This window comes from Rhinatrema bivittatum, chromosome 2 (assembly GCF_901001135.1).
Source record: "Rhinatrema bivittatum chromosome 2, aRhiBiv1.1, whole genome shotgun sequence".
Lineage (NCBI taxonomy): Eukaryota > Metazoa > Chordata > Amphibia > Gymnophiona > Rhinatrematidae > Rhinatrema > Rhinatrema bivittatum.
The window spans coordinates 85,926,309-85,944,225 of NC_042616.1; the positions used below are offsets into that span (position 1 = coordinate 85,926,309).

The 17,917-nt window shown below is 40.6% G+C and overlaps 1 protein-coding gene across 13 annotated transcripts in view; it reads left to right on the forward strand.

The window, feature by feature from the left end:
• Positions 1-17,917, forward strand: part of LOC115084076 (sodium channel protein type 5 subunit alpha-like) — a 1,049,386-nt gene that overhangs the window by 1,021,959 nt on the left and 9,510 nt on the right. For all 13 annotated transcript variants that reach the window (XM_029588401.1, XM_029588411.1, XM_029588408.1 and 10 more), the window contains one exon: positions 1,800-2,070. In XM_029588401.1, coding sequence (XP_029444261.1) covers positions 1,800-2,070 — 271 coding nt within the window. The remainder of the gene's footprint in view (positions 1-1,799; positions 2,071-17,917) is intronic.

Consider the following 17,917-nt stretch of genomic DNA (forward strand, 5'->3'; position numbering starts at 1 on the left):
GACTTATCCGGGAAAGTAGCAATTTCTACGGGGATATTCGGCTAACTTAGATTACCTGCTAGGTTCTGAATATTGTCCCCACAGTTTTTTAATGGGCTACTTCTGCGGGTAAAGCATTACTTTACCCGCAGAAGTCCCTTTGAAAAATACCCTCACCCAGTGACTGATTTAGGGTTTTGACACCTAGTCACTGTTGGTGCTGTCATCCCCTCAACACTCTCCCTTCCAGGATCAAACAACAGGGGGCAGAAGTTTTAAGGTAGAATCCCACTGATTCCTGTGGCAGCTCAGAGGTAGATTCTGAGGGAAAAATGAGAAAATTCTGAACACATTGGAAAACATTTATATTGCATTATAAAAATGAAGTAATTTTCCAAACTTGCTTGTGTCTGTATAATTTTTCTTATTTGGTTGAAGAGAAAAGATCTCAAGGACAGGTAGAGGGAGGAGTAATCAGGAATGGGGAGAAGACTAGAGATGTGGTGAGGAGAAAATGACAGAACTAGAAATGCAGGGAAAAGTGTGAGAAGGAATGAGGATCGGGGATAGGGAGAAAGGACGGGATGGGGAGGATGGGAGATGAGGTAGATCGAGGAGGTGGGGAAAGATCAGGAATCTGGGATATGAGAAGAGAAAGGAGAGGGAAGGTAGTTTTAGGATTGAGGAGGAAGTAGGAGGGTTTGAGGGCAGAGTTCCAGGATGTGGGGAGGAGAGAGAAGGTGGGAAGGAATGAAAGTTCCATGATTTGGGATAAAGAATCTGAGGTCAAGGAAGACAAAATCACAATTGTGTGGGGGGGGGGGGGGGGGGAATGAGGGAGAAGACAAGTGTCCCTTCCCTAGTTCAGTCCACTCAATCTGGCATACACACACCCTCACAGCTAGCACTAATCCCTTCTGTCTCACAAACACTGCCCCCTTCCCTGTTCTCTTTTCTCTCACATACAAACATCCCCCAGCCTCTCTCCTCACCCCCCACCCCCCCAAATGATCCCCACTCAGCCCCTCCTAACTTCTTCAAAATGATCCTTGTTTGCTCTGGGCTCATCCCCTCCCATCTTGTTCCCTGCACATTCCCTGGGAGGAGAGAGGCAGGATTAGGAAGCAGAGGGCTGTTTTCTGATGCTTGAGGTTCAGCACAGATGGAAGACAGCAAGTCTTCAGCCAGTTTGCTGCCCCCAGATCTTTGCCACTCTAGGTACAGTGTGCCTATTGGAAAATCTGGCCCTCACTATGAATAGTGTACTAAATGTATTGCAATAACATGTATTTTTATTTGAGTTATCACACTTGTGTAAGCAAAACCTTTAGCTACCCTCCTGTAGGTGTAGTTACATTTTTGCATTGCAGTGGCATTAATGTGGATGCATTTGCTAATGCTGTATGTGCTGTTGTTAAATGATCTGCTTTGTATAATTTTTTTATATTAACAGCTCATTTAAAGTTTTAATGCACATTAGTAGGTAAATCTGTTTGTTAACATTAATACAAATACAATCATAAGTGTATGCAAGCATTAAGCAGTAATCCAAGCATTTAGCACTTGTTATTGTTAATGCTTAAGTTAAATAGGCTCCTACATGTTTTATAATGAGCACTATGAATGAAAACAATACCAACCAAAATATGTTAAAATAGTGGAGAACTGTTTAACCTTTTTCTGATAATGGTAATGTTTGCATGTCATGTTTTCCCCCTTGAAATGTGTTTTTCTAAAGTAGAATACTGCTGGCAACAATTGTCAAAAAATGTGTTTTATTTAACCTTGCCTACCAACCGTGTCTCTTTTTTTATTTTCAGAACAAATTCCAAGGTTTTATTTTTGATATTGTAACAAAGCAAGCGTTTGACATTATCATCATGATCCTTATCTGCCTTAACATGGTTGCCATGATGGTGGAGACAGATGGGCAAAGCAAGCAGACTGACGACCTCCTTTCCAACATCAATTTGGCCTTCATTGTCATTTTCAGCGGCGAATGCTTGCTCAAGGTTTTCGCTCTGAGATACTACTTCTTTACCATTGGCTGGAACATCTTTGATTTTGTTGTAGTGATCCTCTCTATAGTTGGTAGGTTGAGCTAATGTATGTGAAACAAGACTAATAATTTGATAGACCCTCCTTTAAAATTAGGGTTACCTGCTGATTCCATATTTTTAGAACAGGTCAATCAGTTCTTGGTTTTATCCCTTTGCTTGCATGAACATGTAGTTCTGATTTGCCTAAGAAGTCCAGCCCGTGCATGAAGCAGGAGTGAAACCAGGACTGGGATAGGCTGTCCTTTGCCCTCTCCCCCCCCCCCCCCCCAAATTGAACCAGTTGGTAACCTGACTAAACTGAAGTCATGCTTGAGTTGTGTACTTACCTTTGCACAGACAGAGAGAATCTTTAGGTGGATGAAGTAAAAAAAGCTGTCTGTATCACTAGAACCACATTCACTATCACAATAGCTAATTACCCGGGTAAAAAGACTGTCTGAGAATCGCCCTCCCTGTGTGCGGGTACCAGTATGCAGGGGAACTAATAAAGTGCGTATTTTTACCCAGGAAAAGGGAGGTGGGATTAGAGTTGGGGGAGGTAACAACATACATAGTTTTGCATTTTTAATGCTGCTCACTTTCAAGCCAATTTTAAAATGAGCACCTGGGTACCCATACATTCACATATGAGGGCGCAAGCGGAGATACGCTATAATTTTAAATCAAGTATGAATTTTTACACACACCAGATTTAAAATAAGTCTAGTGCACAGAAGTATGCTCCTAATTTTAAGCTGTTACTCAAGCAAACCTACTGTGTGCATCATCCTTAGGATTTTATCAGCTTTAATGCACCAGGAAAGTGGATTTTAAAACCATGCTTGCATGAAGGACATTGCCGATTGGTCCTCCAGTTTGCCCAGTCTATCCCAAGGTCATCCAGACTTCTCTGGTTCTTCAACCTGCACTCCCCCCAGTTGACCCAGGCCACTCACCCTGTCATGTAAGCCCAAAACGAGAGATCTGCAGAAATGCTCCTCATCAGAAATACGGATTTACGTGCATAACTGCTGGTCCACCCCAGAGTGCCCTGCTCCTTTTCAACTCCGCCCCTTTTCCACCCCTTTTTTATTCGCACATATGTATATATTAGGGATCTGCATCGTTTTTTTGACGGATGAACATATCGTATGATATTTTCTGATCCGTCATGTATCGGGGGTCCCTGAAATTGATAGGAAAATCCCACAAAATTTTCGTGTGGTTTTCTTATTGTTTTGGGGGGGGGGGGGGGGGGAGAAAGGGCACACAGAAAAAAACAACCCCAAACCCACCCCTACCCTTTCGATCTAATTATTTACAATTCCCCACACTCATGAGCCCCCCCCCCACCCAAAACTTTCCTAAATTACCTGGTGGTCCAGCGGGGGTCCCGGAAGTGATCTCCTGTTCTTGGGCTGTCGGCTACCACTAATCAAAATGGCACCGATGGCCCTTTGCCCTTACCATGTGACAAGGGCTATCGGTGCCATTGGTCGGCCCCTATCACATGGTAGGAGCAATGGATGGCCCGCTCCATTTTTTAAGATTGCTCCTACCATGTGACAGGGGCCGGCCAATGGCACCGATAGCCCCTGTCAAATGGTAAGGGCAAAGGACCACTGGCATCATTTTGTTTACTGGCAGCCGACGGCCCGAGAGCGGGAGATTGCTCCCAGGACCCCCGCTGGACCACCAGGTACTTTAGGAAAGTTTGGGGGGGTCGGGAATGTGGGGGATTGTAAATTAGATTTAAAGGGGTGGGTTGTTTTATTTTTTGGATCGGGACAGTCGAAAAACAAAACCGTCTGGACCACAGGAAATAGAATTTCCCGCGGGTCCATGTTACCGAAACCGGAACCAATTCCATCACCCAATTCACATCCCTAGTATATATGCACATAACTTTCGGCTTTTAAAATGTGCGTTGCTCGCACACGGCCCATATGCTCACTGATATAAGCTTTTTAGCACAAGCCAGGCTTTTAAAATTCGGTCCTTTGCTTTTTCAGGACAAAAGTAAGTTCAAATCTCTCTGGGTGTTTTTCTTATCTAGACAGTTTCAAAGGGAATGTGCTGGTCTACTTTCTATTTTAAAATTGATGCAAAATCCGTGGGGTAAAAGTACCCACAGACTTTTCCATATAGTTTTCAAAATTGCTCCCTAAACCAGAATGGCATGGGATGCTGCACTGTACTATTGTCTCCTTAGAAGGCCTTCTGCAATCAAAACACTGAACCCACTATAATAGTTTTTAAACTTTTCACTATAGTCATTTTGTAGAACAAAATTAATTTTGATTTTTTTCCCTCAACCACATTTTTTAAAATGCAATAAAATTACATAAAACTTGACTGCTTTAGTTTCAGGATTATGTTAACTCATGGCATTATTTTCTAGTACAGAAAACAATAGTGCCATTAATCTTTATGCTTTTTAAATCTTTTATTAAACCTGTAAAAAAAAAAATCCTTCACTAATTAAAAAGCAGGCCTCAGTAAATGTGTATTTCTATTATACTTCTAACAAAAGGAAGGAAGATAATTATTTCAAAAGGCACTGAGTTTCAGATTTATGATCGTGGTACATTTATATCAGCTACTTAGTATTACCAAGGTTAGTACAGTGTAGCATATATTTTTATCCATAATATGTATTTTTTTAACCATTGAAACAATAGATGATGGTAGATAAGGACCAATTGCCTGCCTAGTTGTCTTCTTTTTCTGGACATTTACCATTTTCGTTAATCGTATAAATTTCAGTATGTAAGCCAATACCACCATCCTCCCTCCCCCTCCATTTGTCTTTTACCCAGCATCTCAACCTTGCTCCTACCTCTGCCTGTATGTTTCCCAAGAAGGTTTAAGTTCCATTATAGTTCCGATCTGCACCATCTTCTTGAAGGCTATTCCAGGCATCCATCACCCCCTCAGCAAATAAGTACTTCCTCATGTTTCCTCTCAGTCTAATATGTATGTGATCCCCCTCCTGTCCTCACTGAAAAGGGGAGGACACCAGGTGAGGTTCATTCTCAAGCAAGGGGGAGGTGAGGAAGAATCACATCTAGGGCTTTAGTGTATAATGTCTTAGATTCACAAAACTGTCTCAACACTCAAAATGATGTTCCAACAAAAGTCTTTACGGCAACAAAATTTCTTCAACATAAACAATTTGACAGCTAGGGCATTTACATGGTGAAGAATCTGTAGTATCCATTCACATGTCCCAAAGCAGTGATCATCTAGGATTCTCTTTTTTCACTATAGCAGTTTGTCCTAGGGATGGTCTATAACAGGGTATCCATCTCCGGTCCATAAAGATCATATATCAATCACGTTTTATTATGTTAGGGACCTCTAGGAGAGTGATCCCAACTTGAGGGGAATGTGTGCCCTTGGGCGTTGGCATGACCGCAGATGAATCCAAGACAGCACCAAGGGTTGGCGAGGCATGTCCCAGCACGTGCGAAGAGAAAGTCTGACCCTCTGCCGGATCTGCATGCTTCTGGAAGCCAACAACACAATGTTGGTATTTGAACAGTCCTCCGACTGTTCCCAGCCCTTTCGGACCTGCCGCTGGGTATCGGCAAGAAGCAGCAGGCCAGACTGAGGATGAAGGCAGACGGAGGCCTTGTGAGACAGAAGACTCGAGACGAGATGAGAAGACTCTGGAAGTGGATGAGGATCTTGGAAGACTGTCAACGAGATGAGGAACTTGGAAGACTCTTGGACGAGATGAGAAGCTGGGAAGGTTCAGACATTGGCACTGTCTCTCAAGGCGCCCTACACAGTCCACCCGCGGGACTGTTCGTGGACCACCCTATCCCATTGCGTGCCCTACACAACCTGAAGAGGCTGGTCACGGACCACGCGGAGAGCGGGACAAGCGCAGGAAGGGAATCCAGCTGAGATGAAACTCCAATGACGAGGCCAGGTGTCATCTGGAGAACCACAGGAGCTGGAGGGTCAAGAGGACTCGAAACAGACAAAGGAGGAGCGAAACCTCGGAACATCAGGAAGTGAAACATCAGGAAGCCTGGACTACGAACCTCAGAACATGAAGACATGGAACATCAGGAAACCACAGGAAGCAACGAAGACTCAGGAAGCAAGACGAGACATGGAGGTCCAACGAGGAACGAAGACCTGACGGAGTGCTGGAAGATGAGACTTCCAGGAGCAAGTAACTCCAATGCAAGGCAAAGCTGAAGTGGAGAAGCAGCCCATTTATAGGGCTGAGACAGGAAACATTCATCAGGTGGGGCCTAGGGCATATCCGGCCATGGGCCCTTTAAATCTTGTGAAGAGACGCGGCCCGCATCTTAGGAACAGGAAGCAGGAAGTTGTGCAGGACCTTCGCCAATGGCCATGCTGCTACTAACGCCAAAGAGCAGGGCGGAGCCAAGGAACAGTCCCAGCGTTGTCGGCACCTCTCAAGCCGCAGAGGGCAGACTGAGGAGCGGCTCCAGCCGCAAGGAAGACCAGGGACTGTGGCCTCCAGGCTGCGGGACAGGCAGAGAGAAGGTAAGAGGCTGCCTATGAGGGCAGAATCACAACATGTTTGAAGGATAAGCCTAATGAGTATACATGTTCTGCCCCCAGCAGTGGGTACATGTTTGTATCTGTATATACTGTAGCTTAACTGTGTTTACTGCAGCCCCTCCCTTCCGGGAACTCTTGATATTGAAACACTTTTTGTAACCCATGATAAAAGTCTGGGAGCCCTGCCTTTAAGAGGAACTTTGCCCTTAAGAGAAACTCCCTCCCCCTTGTTTTCTCTCACTTGGGAAGAGTCTACATGCCCTCTCAATCTAACTTGAGTGTTCTTAAGTGCCTTATTGGCTCAAGGGACTGCCCTTCATGCCCCCCCCTGTGTCACATGGGTCCTAGGATCGCTGCTATTATACCTTGGCCTCCCCTGCCCCCAGCTTGTGGAGGCGTTCACTTTAACAGTTCTCTGGGACTGTTTCAGTCTTGACCATGCGGTTTCAAAGCCAGGAGCACTTGTAAAGCTCTGTGATACGATCGACCTTTTTACATACCTTCTTACCGCTTTATTTCTAAAGATTAAATCAGCTTCAGAACCCTTTTGTCTTCTCACCTTGAATCCCAAGAGACGCCGTTCTCCCCTCTCCTACCTATTTCCAGCTACAAAGATCTTTGCCTGGGGCTATATGTTTGGAAGCAACAGTTGTAAGAAATAAAAAAAACTACTTGTACAATAAATAATTTCAAACTTAAAGGATCTTTGTCTGAAGACTGATTGGGAAGGAAAGTTAGCTGTCTGGATGAGGAAACCAGGCAAGTTTCTATTGAGCCAGCACAATGCATGAGATAAATTTGCATGCACACTGCCTTAATTATATGCACATCTAGCTCATGCATATTCATTAGAGTGTATTCTGAAAACTAGACATTTATGGCCCTTGAGAAACAGAGTTAGAAACCCCTGGACTGCATTTTTTAAGAGACTTGATACCTGAAATCCTCTCCCTAAAAACCTGGTTGATACCATTCTTGTTTCCCCTGTGTGAACTACCCTGCTGGTACAACTCAGTAAACCACTTCCTCCTTTCTATAAAATAACAGCAAGCTGATGTGTGTCCCGGAAACCTTCTGGAACTCCCTGCTGCAAGGCAGGATTCTCTCCTTCCCTGAAAATAACTAGAGCAAGCGCCATCTTTCACTTCTTGGGAAAATTTAACTCCTTCTTCCTCAAACTTAGTAATAATATTTTTGGTTTTCTAGGCTGCTTTTCCAATTGTAGTGCAAGACATTTACAACTATAAGTATAGGGCCCTTTCCAAAGAGCTTACAATCTAAGACCTAGATTCCATCATTTTGCTATAAATTTCATATGAATAGTTACCGTGATAAAAAAAAAAAAAAAAGAGATACCACAACGAGAGAGTGGACTGGGTGGAAACTTTCCTATCTCTAACACTACCCTTTCTACCTTTTCTCCTCTCCTCCCCAACCCATAATCTAACCCTACCTATCCCTAATTTTTTTATTTTAATACTTACTGCTCCCCGGGAGCAGAAATAATCTCCGCATGCCGGCTGGCTGCCAGCGCATGCTTCCCCGGGTCAGCAGCTAATGACGCTGCCCCCGGCCTGCCCCTTTTTCAGGGCCTGGCACTTTGGTGCATTACGGTGGTTACGCACTTGGCCAGGCCCTTCTGAAAATTTGTGCGGCATCTGCAAGGCCCAATCACACGTGTAAGCCCCTTTATTTACGCATGTGGCCCTTTTAAATTTGGGCCGATACTATATAAAAGAGCATGTATCTTTGCACATGGGGAGATGCACATGTTTATGGATGCACATGCGGACCTTTTAAAATCTATCCATTAGTGAATTTACTGCATGCAATCTTAGATGAATGAATTAGATCTTTTAAGGACTGTGTCAGCAACTCTGAATTTTTCAAACAGGCTACTGTGGTCGATAGTATCAGATGCGGTTGACATGTCGAGTAAATCCAGGATATATTTTTGTGTGATGTTGATTCTGTGCCATTAGTGTCAAACATTGATAACAACAATATTTCCATACTCAATACTGCCAGAAGCTGGATTGGAGTAGGTTAAGAAGGTCATTATTTTCTAGATGATCATTTAATTGAAAATATACTACTTTTTCAATTACTTAAGACAGAAATGGCAATGACAAAACTGGTTGGTAGTTAACTAATATATTGGCATTGTCAGAGTTATTTTTATTTTTTAGAATCAGACGAACTGAAGCTGTTTTGCTAGCTTTAGAGGGGTGACCTTCTGTTAGAGATAAATTTACTATCTGTGCTGCTACCCGGCTAAATAGTAGGATATATTCAGTGGCACAGTCACACCAATAAATACCCAGCTAACTTTAGGACAGGTCTATGGCCTGACCAGAGCTAGCTAGATAAGTTATCCAGCTAATTCTGAATATCGACGTTAGATAACTTATCCAGCTAAGACTTCTCCTCCTCAGAACACATCCCACTCACCCTCAAAATGCCCCCCACTTATCCAACTAAATTCTAGTCATATAACTAATTGTTGTACTAGAAGTTAGCCAGATAAATGGCTGAATATGCCAGTTATGCGCCTAAATTGCTTTTCAATATCAACCTCCCTGTGTTGTTGATGTTAAGGTTGTAGCAATGGCTGCTATGTGCAGGTTATCCCATGCTATATGGAAGCCTGACACAGTCTTATAGCTAATGTTAGGGTTTTAACCATGGTTGTGCTATGCAGTTTGCCTCAAGGAGTTTTATCAAGGATACACAAATCTTTTGAAAGTAAAAAACTATTACTGCCATATTGACATTTTAGTACAGGCAATTTTGAAGATCAAAAAACCATATAAATTGTGTATGAAATTCAGGGCAAAGGTCTTTTAAATTCAGCTAGAAAAATAAATAAAACTCAGTTCATTAGTATTTGCATATACAACTTAATTGATTGTTGATTGGCTCAGCATGGCATTATGGTATTATATCTTATTCTTGGTGCATTCAGTTTTTTCGACTCTGTTTAGAACTGAACATCTGAAGTATGTTTGTTTTTTAAATACATTATGGCCCCAATATTCAAAGATATCCGGCTATCTAATTTAGCCCGATATAACTTAGAAGAGATATTCAGCGGCTCTGCTATGGTGCTGAGTATACCCGGATAAGTTCTAGCTAACCGGATAAGTTATATCTGACTAACTTTAGACCTGCTATCAAGCAGATCTAACTTTTAAACTTTTTTTTGTAATTTTTAAAACATTATACATCAAGACACCTTGACATAAAGAAAATGGAGAACAACAGAGAATTCAGGAAACAAAAGAAAAAGCATGAAATTTTAATAAAAATAGGGGTAGATTTTAAAAGGTTGCGCATGTGCGTCCATGTGCGCGCGCTACATGGCGCGCGCACATGGACACCCAATTTTATAACATGCGCATGCAGGTGCACGCATGTTATAAAATGGGGGTCGGTGCAGGCAAGGGGGTGCACAATTGTGCAACTTGTGCACGCCAACGCGCACAGCCTTCCCCCGTTCCCTCCCAGGCCACTCCGATTTCTGAGCGGCCTGGGAGGGAACTTCCCAACCCCCTAACCTAACCTAACCTCCCTTCCCCTTCCCCTAAACCTCCCGCCCCCTAGCCATGCTGAGCCAGTAACGCAAGCCTTTAAAGTTTTGCTTCAACAACGTGGTAGCACTAATACCCCTGACACAGAGCTGCTTGGCCTCAAAACATAGCTTTATGTTGGGTCTTCTTCAGTGACTTGATTCTACACCTAAGAATTAAGGGAAGTGATTTTTACTTGCAGTAGAAAAGTCATAAAAAAATTTTTGAGATATGAACGATGTGGATCAAATATTAGATATGACCCAAAGTACATGTGTGGAAAAAGTACGTGTATGATGGTACTTTAAAAACTGTGCTTGCGATGTTATTCTGGTAAGAAATATCGATTATTTTCTGGCTGCTTGATTGTTGTATCCAGTTCTGAAACAGCACAAGCGGCCTCGGAAGGAACTTCACAACCCCCTAACCTAAGCTCCCTTCCCCTTCCCCTAGCCTCATAGCCCTATCCTAAACCCCCCTGACCATTATTTTACCTGTTGTGCCTGCCTGCCGGCATGTGATCCTCTGACACAGCGGCAAATGGCCGCTGTGCCGGAGGCCTCTGGCCCCACCTCGCCCCGCCCCACCCCTGGATCGCCCAGCCCCATTCCTTTTTTGAAGCCCTGGGACATACGTGCGTCCCGGGGTTTTATGCGCATCACTGGGCTTTTCTAAAATCGGCCCGGTGCGTGTAATCCCACCTACGCTTGTAAATCTAATGGATTTACGCGCGTAGGCTTTTTAAAATCCTGCCCATATTTTCTAAGAATTGGAAAAGTTGGTATTAATGTGAATTTGAGACCATTAAATTTCTCGCATTTTATATATATTTTCATCATGAAAGCAACTGGATGAGCAAATGATCAATACAATTGTAATTTAGTAATCTGTTTCCCTTCTGAAAAAAATATGTAAAACCTAAATTTAAATATATTTTGAGAGAAGGAGCTTAGCACACATAAACATTAATATTACATTGGCAAGGATAGAATATTTAGAATGAAAAGACAGAAATGTATGTTTTTGGTAGTCTTCAAAGAAAGCTAATCGTGTTCAGAAAGACCCAATATATACTCTTCATAATACATTTTATAGTTGTTTTTAGAAAAATGAAAATGTTTTAAGAAAATTAATTTCATAAAGACTACATATATATTTGTACACATAAATTGCTGATTACAATTCCAGCATATTGCACCTGGATTGGCCACTGTTGGAAACAGGATGCTGGGCTTGATGGACCCTTGGTCTGACCCAGTATGGCATTTTCTTATGTTCTTATGTACATATACCACCAAAAAAACAAAAATGTAAAAAACTAAACACAAAGGGATAGATTTTCAAATGTACATGCGGGCATACATGTGTGCATGCTACCTGGCGTGCACACATGTACGCCCAATTTTATAACTTGCACGTGCTTGCATGCACGCAAGGGGGTGCACACTAGTGCATCTTGCGCACGCCGACACCCACGGCCTCCCCCCATTCCCTCCCAGGCCACGCCCAAGGAACTTCCCTTCCCCCTAAACTAACCTTCCCACCCTTCCCCTAACCTATCCCCCCCCCAATCCTATCCTAAACCCCCCAAAATTTTAATTTGCCTTCTGCGCCTGCCTCTGGCCCTGCCTCGCCCCAGACCATCCTGCCCTGCCCCCAGACCTCCCCTTTTGTAAATCCCCGGGACTTAGTTGCGTCCCGGGGCTTTATGCACATCGCCAGGCCCTTATAAAATAGGCCCGATGCATGTAGGGCTTGTAAAATCCGGGCCAAAATATAGAAAATAAAATGATAATAGTTACAAAAACATAAGAAACAAAATAAAAATACTATAATCTGAACACAAAAAATGCTAGCATTCAATTTAAATTTTAATGAATTTTTAAAATCCCTCAGCTAGACACTGTTACAACTCTAAACATGCAAAATATCTAAAAACCGCCAGCACAAACGCTGTTACAACTCTAATATGCACTACGCTATTAAATAAACTATACTGAAACTCAAAATAACAAGGGTCTATTTGTATACTGATTCACTTTTCCAATTAACTATATCTAAAAAAACCTCCAGCTAAACGCTGTACCAATACTAATATGTACTGTGCTATTGAATATAAATGTGATTAAACTCATTATAAACAAGGGTTAATATACATTCATGTACTAGATCACTCTTCCAATTCCCTACATCAGGCCCAAGTTTCATTGTAGAACAAACAGCTTCTTCAGGGGATTTTTCTTGTGATTTTCTTCATTAATATCAACCCAATATTGAGATTAAGGCATGCAGTTTAAATGCCACTTCTCTTACTCCTCCAAAAACTCCAATCGGTAAGTACACATATCATAGTTGTCATTTCAAAATTCTTTAATGTGTAATATAAGTAAAAAAATATTCATAAAACTAAATCCCACAAAACATATAAATATCAATATTCTCATATCATGTCATCAGGAACTGCTTACCACATGCATAGCCATTTACCACAACTCCATTGATGTTTACATTATTTCCTCAGAATCACCTACATATGTGGTCCAAATCACCTATGGCCATGGCATCAATTCCCTAAGTTCAACAACGAGCTGTAAGTTATCTCAATAACTACTAAAAATACTAGTAAAACTTTACAATACACATATTAAACTGACTCATACAATTTTTCAAAAGCAAAATATACAGGAGGGTGATGAATATAAATATAAATGAATCAACTATCATGCTAATTAATTTATTTCATACTTCACCACCATCGTAGGGAAATATTGCCTTCTTGGCACAAAAAATGCCACACACGTGTGGCTCAATCAGTCCCAACAGTTTAAACATCAACTCCTCCCTTTCACTGTCAACTCAATACCAAAAAAATGCTCACATGTTCCAACATGTTGCAAAAACTTTATATAGATTATATATATATTAAAAAAAAAAACTACATATCATAGAAAATCAGCCATAAATCACAAAAATGCATTCCATTCAATATTGCAATTTAATCCATAGGATTAGACCATAGAAAAATAAATAATTGTTCTTTTTGCATTTGCAATCCGGCAAAGTACAAGAAAACAAAGGTAGTTCAAAGTATGTTGGTGCCCTATATAACAAGGGCAAACAATCACATATATTACCTGACACCTAGCACAATCAAATCTAACTCTTAATGTATAGAGATGTTTTAAATGGTTATGACAAAATTCATTAACTTGTAATACATGCTGGCACACAGAACATGTACCACAAGTATATTGCCCCTAAAGAAGGGACAATTCCTCTCCTTGGACTTTTATTGCTGATGTCAGTTGATCCCGCAAAGATTTATTCTTTTTAAATGCAAAACCACAGGGCATTCAACAAATTTAGGGTCCTCCCTTAACAAAGGCCAATGTTTCCATACTATGTTTTCCGTATCCCCTGAAATTTCTGAAAACGGGATGGTACAGACAAACTGGGATAATGGCTCACTTTGACCCATAATCAATAAATTATCCCTATTAGCATATAAGGCTCATTTATATGCTCTCCTGAAGAGCTGGTGTTTATAACCCTTGCCTCAAAACGTTGTGATAGTGTCACTGATTAAGTTTTAAATTCTTGAACCGAGGAACATATGCATCTTAAAAATAAAAACTGTCCAATCGGGATATTGTCTTTTAAACACTTAGGATGAAAACTTGAATAATGGAAGATAGTGTTCTTATCAGTCTCCTTTCTAAAGATGGATGTAGTAAATTGATTGTCTTTTTTTGATATCATAAGATCAAAAAACACAATTTCTATCTGATGGTACTGAAAATGAATCTGAAGATTGGAGTTTACAGTATTAATCCATACCATAAAAAATGTGGAGCACCTGTAATGTGCCTTTCCAAACAAAGAATACATCATTAATAAACCTCTGCCATAATCTAACATTATGCCAATATACCAAAGTATATATATGCAACCGTTCAAATAAATCTACATACAGACAGACTACCGATGGGGGCCATAGAAGACCCCATCAGAATACCTTTAATTTGATGAAAAAAAACGATCCCCAAATTTGAAGAAACTCTTCCTCAAAGCTATAGTGACCAATTGTTCAAGTAAATGACACTTCTTGGGAACTGTCTGTGTCTTACGACTTGGCTGACAATAGATAAAGCTTGATCCTGAGGTATATTCATATATAACGACATAATATCCCCAGTCACCAAACACCATTCAGAACATAGATCTGAAATCCCATGTAAGTGGATAATAAGATCTGCTGAATAACAAATATATGAAGCAGTATGACAAACTTGTGCTTGTAAGATATCATCCACATATTTAAATTTAGGGCCTCATTTTCATTATCGCAGTGGTAACGCATGAGGGGGCGTGTCCCATGCAAATAACACCTTGGAAAATGACCCCCTTAGGCTCAAACAGTGACCTCAAATCTGATACAGCTAGTTGTCCAGGCGATTCCCTAAGGGATTTATGGACCTTAGGCACTATAAGTACAAAGCTGGAACAACCGAATGTCTTTCATACAGGAATTCAAATAGTTTCACCCTAAACACCTTTATATTTAAACCACCCCGTAATATATTGTAAATATCCAATTGGATCATTTCTGAAGAAGCTGTTTGCTCTACAGCGAAACATGGGCCTGATGTAGGGAATTGGAAAAGTGATCTAGCACACGAATATATATTGACCCTTGTTTATATTGAGTTTAATCACATTAATATTTTCTATATTTTTTGTTTAGTGTTTTTTTTGCGGGGGGGGATTCTGGTATATGTATGGGTAGATGTGCAATATGTTGGAATTGTAATCAGTAATTTATGTTTACAATTACATATGTGGTCTTTATGAAATTAATGTTATTAAAAAATGTTTTCATTTTTCCAAAAAAACCCCTATAAAATTTGTTATGAAAAGTATACATTGGGTCTTTTTGAACATGATTAGCTGAAATTAATTTGGACCCTTGTTTTATTTTTAAGCCTCTACATTTGGTCTTCAAAGAAAATCATTAATTATTTTGTATTCCCTATGAAATAATTTTTAAAGGGAATGTGCGAGAGGAAGGGTCTTAGCTATAAGAATAATAATTTTGCCAAAAATAATGAAAGTAATAACCAGAAAATTTCAAGTAAGACCAGAAATTACAAGCCAATCAGATTATAGTCTGTTTCTTTATATCAATTTAGTTAGGAACATTTGAAAGGGATTCCTCAAGGTCATAACAGAAAGATAGATTTGCTATTTATTCCAATAAGTAATGCCTCAATTCTCTGAAAGGCCACACCAAGTTTTGAAGATAACAGTGGTGGGAGTCTAGACCAGTCTTATGCCAGGAAATTCTTGCAATATCATCTTTTCCTTAGTCTCTTAATCTAGGGTCATTATTATATCATTTGCAGTTTGCATGCCTATCTGTTAGGAGGAGACGTATAGATGAAACACGTTCTCTATACTTTTCTGAATATTTTCACCAATTTCTAGTGACATAAGAGGGGGCATACATTTCAATTCTTTTCTGAAATTTTTCTCTTGCCCTTTTTGTTCAAAATGTTGCATCACTTTTGTGTCTTCACCATAGAAACATAAACATAGAAACATAGATATGACTGCAGAAAAGGACAAAATAGTCCGTCCAATCTGCCCAGCAAGCTTATGGTAGTATCATAAGAACATAAGAAATTGCCATGCTGGATCAGACCAAGGGTCCATCAAGCCCAGCATCCTGTTTCCACTAGAGGCCAAACCAGGCCACAAGAACCTTGCAATTACCCAAACACTAAGAAGATCCCATGCCACTGATTCAATTAATAGCAGTGGCTATTCCCTAAGTAAACTTGATTAATAGCCGTTAATGGACTTCTCCTCCAAGAACTTATCCAAATCTTTTTTGAACCCAGCTACACTAATTGCACTAACCACATCCTCTGGCAACAAATTCCAGAGCTTTATTGTGCGTTGAGTGAAAAAGAATTTTCTCCGATTAGTCTTAAATGTGCTACTTGCTAACTTCATGGAATGGCCCCTTGTCCTTCTATTATTCGAAAGTGTAAATAACCGATTCACATCTACCCGTTCAAGACCTCTCATGATCTTAAAGACCTCTATCATATCCCCCCTCAGCCGTCTCTTCTCCAAGCTGAACAGCCCTAACCTCTTCAGCCTTTCCTCATAGGGGAGCTGTTCCATCCCCTTTATCATTTTGGTGCCCTTCTCTGTACCTTCTCCATCGCAACTATATCTTTTTTGAGATGTGGCGACCAGAATTGTACACAGTATTCCAGGTGTGGTCTCACCATGGAGCAATATAGAGGCATTATGACATTTTCCGTTTTATTAACCAATCCCTTCCTAATAATTCCTAACATTCTGTTTGCTATTTGACTGCTGCAGCACACTGAGCCGACGATTTTAAAGTATTATCCACTATGATGCCTAGATCTTTTTCCTGGGTGGTAGCTCCTAATATGGAACCTAATATCGTTAACTACAGCAAGGGTTATTTTTCCCTATATGCATCACCTTGCACTTATCCACATTAAATTTCATCTGCTATTTCGATGCCCAATTTTCCAGTCTCTCAAGGTCTTCCTGCAATTTATCACAACCTGCTTGTGATTTAACTACTCTGAACAATTTTGTATCATCTGCAAATTTGATTACCTCACTCGTCATATTTCTTTCCAGATCATTTATAAATATATTAAAAAGTAAGGGTCCCAATACAGATCCCTGAGGCACTCCACCGTCCACTCCTCCACTGAGAAAATTGTCCATTTAATCCTACTCTCTGTTTCCTGTCTTTTAGCCAGTTTGTAATCCATGAATCCATCATATGGAATTGCTGATTTTGTAAATTTGTTAATTTTATATTCAGTTTTTAACACAGTTCCTATCAATTTTCTCTCTCTCCTAGCACTTCACTACCTTTCTCCTTCCCGTAATTTCTGCGCTTGCTGTCACCTGGCCCCCATCCTCTCCTTTTTCCTTTCCTGCTCCACCTCCCCCCTCCCTGTTATTTGTAATTTCCTCTTCCGCCTTTCCAATGTTGATTGTGAACCGGCATGATATGTCCTATGAATGTCGGTATATTTTAAAAGCATTTAAATAAATAAATAAATAAATAAATAAATAAATAAATGAAAGGACATCGCCACCCATCCCATGACTTTTTACTTTTCCTAGAAACCGCTCATGAGGAACTTTGTCAAACACCTTCTGAAAATCCAAGTACACTACATCTACTGGTTCACCTTTATCCACATGTTTATTAACTCCCTCAAAAAAGTGAAGCAGATTTGTGAGGCAAAACTTGCCTTGGGTAAAGCCATGCTGACTTTGTTCCATTAAACCATTTCTTTCTATATGTTCTGTGATTTTGATGTTTAGAACACTTTCCACTATTTTTCCTGGCACTGAAGTCAGGCTAACTGGTCTGTAGTTTCCCGGATCACCCCTGGAGCCTTCAGGTACAATGGATGATTTTAATGATCGGTTATAAATTTTTACTAATAGGTCTGAAATTTCATTTTTTAGTTCCTTCAGAACTCTGGGGTGTATACCATCCGGTCCAGGTGATTTACTACTCTTTGTCAATCAGGTCTACCACATGTTCTAGGTTCATCGTGATTTGGTTCAGTCCATCTGAATCATTACCCATGAAAACCTTCTCCACTACGGGTACCTCCTCGACATCCTCTTCAGTAAACACCGAAGCAAAGAAATCATTTAATCTTTCCGTGATGGCTTTATCTTCTCTAAATGCCCCTTTAACCCCTCGATCAT